Source organism: Pteronotus mesoamericanus, unplaced genomic scaffold (genome assembly GCF_021234165.1).
Source record: "Pteronotus mesoamericanus isolate MK-2021 breed Mesoamerican mustached bat unplaced genomic scaffold, CSHL_Meso_final contig_24, whole genome shotgun sequence".
NCBI classification, from domain to species: Eukaryota; Metazoa; Chordata; class Mammalia; order Chiroptera; family Mormoopidae; genus Pteronotus; species Pteronotus mesoamericanus.
In genome coordinates, this window is record NW_026555100.1 from 24,497,574 (window position 1) to 24,506,567 (window position 8,994).

Genomic DNA, 8,994 nt, shown 5'->3' on the forward strand with positions numbered 1-8,994 from the left:
ATTGTAGAACATCTGATTTATTCTTAATTTGATGTTAAATATGTGAATACAAAGTATAGATTTAATTAATCTTTCTAGACATTTTAAATAAAAGACTCATTAGGATAAAATTATTAGTATTCTCCAAAACACATGTGATGCAGGAGATAGCAGCCAATGTAGGACATAATTGTAGATGTCAGATTGTAATATAAGATATAGCACAGGGATTCCTGGGATGTAGAGAGCCTGAATTCCCAAAACCGTATTTAAGTTTCTGTGGGTATGTATTTCTCTTGGATGGAGTCCCATTCCTTTAGTCATATTTTCAAATGACTTTATGTCCCCCAACATTAAAAACTACAGCTGCTGTGAGTATTGAATATGCCTCATTATTGATTGTCTTGGCAGCTCCTCCTTTAAAATATATTTACATCTTCCTGCCAACAGAGTTCATTCTTTTGTTAAAGATAAAAAAGTTGGTCCTTTCTGTATGGCATCTGGAATCTCACAGCTCTTTTTATTGAATGGTTATGACAAAGCCACATGGGACCATAGACAGAATGGAATATAGCAATCTTACACTCTCAGCAATCTTCTGACAAAATTATGTGCAGTGGCCTTATGTTGGGAATCGAATAAAGTAAGTAACTTCTTTTTAACATTCTTTTCCCTTTTGTCCTCCCATACATTATGTCTTCTTTCATTCTTACCCCAAACCCCTTCCTGCTCATACAAACTCCCTTACTCCCTCATTCAGACATATACATATTCTCACCGATTAGCTATTACCAGTATTTTGGGCTTAATCATGGAATGGCTTTGCTTTGAAGAAGCTTATGAAAGAAACCCAGAAAAGTACTCATGCCATCCTTGAGACTTGGGTATAGTATTCAAGGACATTAGGCTTACACAACTGTAGTAAATCAGTGCCTAGCAGATGTATAACAACTTCAATTATTTACTCTGTTGTGAAATGGAACCAGCTCAACAGATATTACTGATTTACTTTATAGAAACCAGGCACATACCCTTTATGGTGTTTGATGAAAACTGGACTACCAGTAAATACTCTTGCATATTTGCTTTGACATCTTTAGAGTTAACACAAACAAACAAACAAAAAAAAATCCACCACTTTTTAGCCCCCACTAATTGAAGATATCCAAGTCCACATCTTTGGTGTTTGGATATAATTTAGAATAGAAACATTTTTTTCCATTTAGCACTTATCCTGCTAAACTTTGTAAAGAAAAATTTAAATGTAAGTCAGTCATCTAAAAGGGAAAACAGGTATAAACATGAGCAGCTGTTTATATTAACAGAGGGATTATATTAACTCTTTGGAATAAATATGCTCTTTTGGGCCACATATATTCCTATGGCAGTAGTTTTTGTTTTTGTTTTTAAAAATAAACTCTTCTTTAGATCAGTTTCAGGTTATAGCAAAATTGAGCAGAAAGTACAGAGAGATCCCATTAATTCCTTTCACCATCCCCCTTACTATTGACATTCTACACCACAGTGGTACATTTGTTATAATTGATAACCCTACATCAAAGCATCATTATCATCAAAGTCCCTGGTTTGCATTAGGGTTCACTCTTTGTGTCATAGATTCTCTGGGTTTGGACAAATATATAATGACGTATCCACCTTTGTAGTAGCATATAGAATAGTTTCATTGCCCTAAAAATACTATGTTCTTTGTTCATCCTTCCCTACCCTCTAAACCCTGGCAACTGCTGATCTTTGTACTGTCTTCATAGTTTTGCCTTTTCGAGATGTCATAAAGTTGGAATGATACACTCTGTAGCCTTTTCAGATTGGCATTTTTCACATAATAATATGCATTTAAGTTTCCTCCATATCTTTTCATGGCTTGATAGCTCATTTCTTTTTAGCACTGAATAATATTTTATTGTCTGGATATACGACCATTTATTTACCCATTCACCTACTAAAGGACATCTTGGTTGCTTCTGAGTTTTGACAATTATGATAAAAAGCTTCTGTAAATATTCATGTTCAGGTTTTTGTGTAGACATAAGTTTTTAATTCCTTTGCATAAGTATCAAAGAGTGCAATTGCTGGATCATGTGGTAAGAGTATGTTTAGTTTTGTAAGGAACCACCAAAATGACTTTCACAGTGGCCATATCATTTTGTTTTCACACCAGCAGTGAAATCCTGTTGTCAGTATTTGTGTTGTCAGTGTTCTGGATTTTAATATATGGTTATGTCTTGTTTTAGTTTGCAATTCCCTAATGACATATGATGTGGAGCACCTTTTCATATAGTTACTTGCCTCCTGTATATCTTCCTTGGTGAGCTCTTCAGGACTTTTATCCATTTTTTAATTGGGCTGTTTGTTTCTTATTGCTGAGCCTTAAGAGTTTCTTTAAATATATTTTAGGTAATAGTCTTTTGTCAGTTAATGTCTTTTGCAAATATTTTCTCACACTTTGTGACTTCTCATTCTCTTGACATTGACGTCAGTAGAGCAGAGATTTTAATTTTAATGAAGGTTAGCTTATCAGTTATTTCTTTTAAGGATCATGCTTTTGGTGGTATATCTAAAAGTCATTGCCATACCCAAGGTCATCTAGGTTTTCTCCTTTGTTACCTTCTAGGAGTTGTATTGTAATTGAGTTCTACATGTAGGTCTATAATCCTTTTCGAGTTAATTTTTGTGAAGAGTCTGAGGTCTGTGTCTAAATTCGTTTTTTTTTTTTTTTTTTTGCATGCCTGTTTTTCCAGCATCATTGGTTAAACTGTCTTTGTGCCATTGCTTTTGTAATGTCATTGCCTAATTGTCATAATTATGAATTAGATATTTTACTCATACTTTCTTAAGGAGCCTTGAAGAAGATTGCTTTATTATATTTTTTTAATTTATATTTTGTTCAAATACATTTGTCTCTGCCTTTCCACCACCACTTTCCCCTGCCCCTGTACCCCAACTCCCTCCCTCAGTCCTTCCCCACTTTGGCTGTCCATAAGTCTTTGATATACGTTCCTAGACTTGACTCTTCCCTTCCCTTTCCCCACCCATCCCTCCTTCCTTCCCTCTTGACTCTGTTGGTTAATTTTTTCTTTCAATGTTGCTGGTCATATTTCCTTGCATCTTTGTTTTGTTGTTTAGGTTCCACGTATAAGTGAGATCATATGGTATTTGTCTTTCTCTCCCTGGCTTATTTTGCTTAGCATAATGCTCTCTAGTTCCATACATGTTGTCATGAAGTGTAGCAGTTATTTTTTTCTTTCTGCTGCTTAGTATTCCATTGTGTAAATGTACCATAGTTTTTTGATCCAGTCATCCACTGATGGGCATTTAAGTTGCTTCCAACACTTGGCTATTGTAAATTGTGCTGCTATGAACATTGGGGTGCATAAGTTTTTTTGAATTGGCGTTTTGGGGCTCTTAAGGTATAGTCCCAGCAGGGGAATCACTGGATCAAAAGGCAGTTCCACTTTTAGCTTTTTGAGGAAATTCCACAGCGCTTTCCACAATGGCTGCACCAGTCTGCATTCCCACCAACAGTGTACTAGGGTTCCCTTCTCTCCGCAGCCTCGCCAGCACCTGTTGTTTGTTGATCTGTTTATGATGGCCATTCTGACAGGTGTGATGTGGTATCTCATTGTGGTTTTAATTTGCACTTCTCTGATGGCTAGTGATGCTGAGCATCCTTTCAAATGTCTCTGGGCCCTCTGTATCTCTTCCTTGGAAAAGTGTCTGTCCAGATCCTTTGCCCATTTTTTAATTGGATCAACTTTATTATATTTATTCTAGTTCTAACACTTGAACCACTAAGGATTACTAAGTTAAATTTCAGCTTGTAAAATATAATAGTGGAGAAAATTATGTTTGAGACAAGTGATTTATAGTCTGAGCTATTATTTAATGGAAATACTTTTGAGTTAATGCAAAAATACTTAACATCCTTTCAAATCTTGTAATTCATTTACAAGAATGCTAGCTTCTACTTCTTACACTTAAAACCCAACCTAGACATTCAGTGAATTCTGAATTTTTTATTTTTGTGAAATGCAAAAATTAAAAAGAAAGAATTTTTAAATTGTATAACACATTGATTTTTAGGGTGGTTCTTGGCTTTGAAGTTACTCTCTCATGGCTAGAGGACTTAAAGTTCAAACCACAGTATTTTTTACTACTTGTTTTTCTTTAACTCGTATCAGTATTAAATTCCATTATATTTACACTGTGGCAGCGGTTTTGGCTTTGATTTGCATATACTCAAATGTATAAAGAGATCAGGCAAGTAATAAATAACTCATCCTATGTTGAACAATGTGGAGTGACATATGTCCTGTGTAACAGGTATATGTCTAATCTGGAGGGTAGCACTCATTCCTGTTATGGTGATTATTGCCTTTTGGGAATATATATTGCCAGATCTTTCCGTTTTTCAAGGGGAGCCAAAATCTGGATTTTTAAAAATCTGAAATTTCCCAGTGTTTAAGTACTGACAAATAAAGCAAAATTGAAAAATATTTATGCATATCAAATCAAATAGAACTATGGTCTGAATGGTACTGCTCTGTGACTTCAGACCTAAAGAGATGCTTCTTGGAAATAGAGGTTTTAGATACTTTAGATGACCTCATTAATACATACCAGTTAAGAAGAGAGGCTTATAATCACCTGTTGTTTAGAAAATTGTATACTGCTTCTAAGTATAGATATTATGTTTAGATATTATGTTCTATGACATAAATACATATTTTGTTTTCTTGATTTCTCATTTAAGGTCTCAGCCAATTACCTCTCCAGTCATCCTCCAGTTTGGCCATGCAGAGACTCTTCTCCCACTGCTTTCTCTCATGGGCTACTTCAAAGACAAGGAACCCCTCACAGCTTACAATTACAAGGAACAAATGCATCGGAAGTTCCGAAGTGGTCACATCGTACCCTATGCCTCAAACCTAATATTTGTGCTTTACCACTGTAACAATGCTAAGACTCCTAAAGAAGAATTCCAAGTGCAGATGTTATTGAATGAAAAGGTGTTACCATTGGCTCACTCTCAAGAAACTGTTTCTTTGTATGATGATCTGAAGAACCATTATAAGGACATCCTTCAGAGTTGTCATACGAGTGAAGAATGTGAATTACCAAAGGTGAACAACACATCTGATGAGCTATGAGTACTGGAGAACCTTTTTAATTCATTAAAAATTATAGGGAGTGATTACATGCTTGGAATAGGTAGGCAATGCCTGATTACAGAAAGCTTTCACATTACTTGGGTATTTCTCTCTTTTTCATAGAAAAAGTTTGATTTTGAGTCTGGATGTGGATGTGTAAGAAATGATTCTTCACTGGAGCAGCACTCTTAAGGGGAAAAAATTCTATTCAAAGAAATAGTTGGTACTGCAAATGTTTACAGAAATTAAATTCTTCCTATTTATATAAGAAATCTCACATGGAGAATATGTTTTCAAAACAATGCTTGAAAGTGCTAGAGTAACAAAATACGTAAGTTGGATGATCCACAACTTGATTGAACTGAGTCTAGGAACTTTACCAGTTGTGCTGCAGTTCTCTTTCCCTCAAGTAGCACAGATCTGGTATTATCTTTCTTAATCAGAATTACTATGATACACTGGGAGTATCATTGTGGAAGAAAGCTAACATCTCTCTGAGATTTTGAAACAATATTAAGGAACAGTCTGATTTAAAAGGACATTTTTGCTGAAGGAAGACAAAAAGTAAAATAAAATAAATACTTTTGTGAATAGTATTTATGAAGTATTTCAATACTTTTTCAATAATTCCTTTTAGCCTTCTACCAAGTTCTGCCAGGCCACTCTTTAATTATTATCATACCTGTTTTACATATATAACAATGGAAGGACAGAGGACCATTAGCATTGTCAGATGTATAGAATCAAAGTTTCTTCAATCCATTGAATATTCTGTTACTTTGCTTCTATTTTTATATTTTGCTATTATGTGAAATATTTTTTGGTTGCTTAATTTCTTTTTAATTCTTTTGTTGTTTTTTAAATAAAAATTTTATTCTGGCTGGCTTAGTTTGACAGGTATGAACCCATTTCAAGTCATAGTTCTTTTCTGACTGGTGGGGCTCAGTGGATTGGGCATGGCCCCACAAACAAAAGGTCTCCTGGTTTGATTCCTGGTCAGGGCACATGCCTGAGTCATGGTCCAGGTCCCAGGTTCGGGGTGTGCAAGAGGTAGCTAATCAATCAGTACTTTATCTCTCCCTTCTCATTTCTCTTAACATAAATAATTAAAGTCTTTTTAAAAAATAGTACTGAATTCTGTCAAATACCATGGAAGTGTTTACTATAGTAATAAACAGAAATCTTTGTCTCTGTACTGATAAACAATCAGTAATTGATAACAAAAGGTTGGAATTTTAAGCAGCTTTGACTAAATCAGACAGTACAAGGCACTTTTCTTCTAATGGAAATATTCTCAAATAATTTTTCTTAAAAAATGGACATCCATTTTAAAAATCTAGGAACTATCACAACTATATTGAAATTATAAACGAAGATGCATATAGATTCATTGATCTTCAAATGAATAATATTCATAAAGTAAATGATTAGCTGGTAAATCCCGTTGTTTCATTAATATGCTGTTGATCCTACAAAGAGGTCTGGTGTTTGCTTTTTCAAAGAAATTTATAAATAGGCAGACAAGAAGAAAATAATATAATGAACATTCATGCCCGTTGTCCTGTTTTATTAAAATTAACATTGCAATATTTGGTTTAGATCCCAACTGGAACATCTGAGGATGCTTCCCTGATGCTGTTGCCCTCACTCCATACCTAGAGGTATCCACCAGCGAAACATTCAGCAACCACCATTCCATCATGTGCTTGACTCTGGAAACTTGTGGTGGTATTGTTGGAGTTTTAAAATAGTCCATAAAAGGGCATACTGTGCATATCATTCTGGAATGAGGGATTTATTTTAGCTGCTGTGTTTTTCAGGACCTCTTGATCCTGATCATTTGTCAGAAATTAATACCATCAGTTTATCAATGTCTGTTGAGTACTTTTTATGTACAAGCACTAGACCCAATCTGTGGGCATATATAGTTGAATGAACCTAGTTCTTTCAAGGGGGTTCTCTTTAAAAAAAATACCCTCAAGTTTGCTCAGTGTCTGACACATTAAATAATTTTGATTCATATACTTTTTATAGAATATGTAAGTTTTATAGGAGTTGTTTAATTGTTAAATAGAACTGTGTCATCTTTATAGTCATTGGTATGTAAAATATTTCAGGAAGGAGGGTGTGGTTCATTTTTGCTAATGTTACAGAAGTTGTGACATATTCTGGTGCTATTATTCTCATTTTGGAAATGTCTGAAGCAAAAATGTCATGATGAAAATTAAGTCTTTATCTAGGATAGGATATATAAAAAGTTGAACATCAAAAAATAATCTTTGGCTAACAAGTTCATTCACAACTGCTGACCAGATTACTCAGTTAAGCCAAAATTTAATCACTCTTCTATCTGATGTTGTAGTCAATTAATAAATATCCTATGGACATTAGCCATTTTTTTGTCTAATCTATAATGTGATATGTGTAGTGTATTGTACTTACTGGTTTTATAGTCTTCGTTTTGAAGTTTTCTGCTCTCCAACACATAATCATTCACTTTTGATACTGTTTTTGTATATGATCTTGGTCTTAATTTTAACACTGACAGCAGAACTCAACTTGTAAAGAAAAAACAATTTGTTTTTTTTCTAGGCATAATCAACTTTTATGATATCTTTACTTGAATGTTTTTCTTTTGTAAACTGCAGAACTGATGCAGGCCCTTAAATTTTTTGAAGTTCAAAACTAAACCAGAATATATAAATACAGATTTTTGGAATATATTTCTCTAAGATGATTTTTCATGTGGTTCATTGCTTATCCTTAGAAATTGGACTGTCTTGTGCCAAATGTAAGCTGAAAATAAATATTTGCGTTACCACATAATTTGCCTATATCTAACTCTTCTGAACTTAATTCTCAGATCACTTAATTCTTTCCTAATCATTCTTTTTCTCTTAAGCATTTCCACTAAACAGCTCACTTCACTTTTAAGCACATCACATTAATCTCTTAAGCTATTTTTTAATTGGTATGTGTGTGTAGTAGTAGTAGTAATAGTAGTAGTAGTAGTAGTGTTTTTGAGAAAATTTCACAGGAAGAAAACGTCATATTCTTCCAGTTAAAATATTTGTAGTTTGAGCTTCATACCCGGCAATTTAAGAGGAGGTTAACTTTAAAACTTTGTTTCACTATCATTGCTGAAGTAATACATTTTAAAATAGTATCCTTAATTTTATTTTTTCTAAAACTAACTCATAATTCAGTATCTCCTCTGTACTATTCCCAGATTTTAAACACTATTTAGACTCAAGCAGTTCATGTTCCCACTTTTGTTTGTTATACTGGGGGAAAAATATTTGTTCATTAAAATGATAGCCTTCCAAATTGAACAGTACTCCTAGTATAATGAGAACAGTTTTATTAGAATACTTTTTTTACACTATTTCTAAAATAGCTAGTATTGAAAATTAAGTTGAGATGGTAATGTAGAGGTTCCTGTCTGCTTTTTCATTAGAGTTCATTCCACCAGCCTTGATTCTGATTGTTTTTTGACCAAATATTAACAATTTGGGTGATTTTGGAAACCTTTTCAACAAATATTCTCATCCTGGAGAAAAAAGTCCAGTTTGGATGTAAATATAAAAATATGCTGGTGAAATATATCTTTGGATACATATAGGTAAAAAAGTATATATAATAAAACATTCTTAATTGGAGATACGAAGAACACTAATTTTGCTCCAGCTGTAGTCGCTCTTCATTTGAGAGACCATTAGTTTCTTTTTCTTTTCCTTGCCTTTCTGAGAAAGAAGACTAGCCTTGATGAGACAATGTAGTGCTTTTTTCTTCTCTCTTCAGTGTTGCTCCCTGAAACGTCACTCTGCAATATGGAGATTAGGATGAA

At 33.8% G+C, this 8,994-nt stretch overlaps 1 protein-coding gene across 2 annotated transcripts in view; it reads left to right on the forward strand.

The window, feature by feature from the left end:
- The window catches only part of MINPP1 (multiple inositol-polyphosphate phosphatase 1), a 44,173-nt gene extending 36,208 nt beyond the window's left edge, over positions 1-7,965 (forward strand). Inside the window, exons 5-6 of one of the 2 annotated variants that reach the window (XM_054572800.1) lie at positions 4,751-5,120; positions 6,747-7,965. In XM_054572800.1, coding sequence (XP_054428775.1) covers positions 4,751-5,120; positions 6,747-6,806 — 430 coding nt within the window. In that variant the 3' untranslated portion in view covers positions 6,807-7,965. The other variant, XM_054572801.1, reaches the window with a different exon arrangement.
- Positions 7,966-8,994: the final 1,029 nt, after the last annotated feature.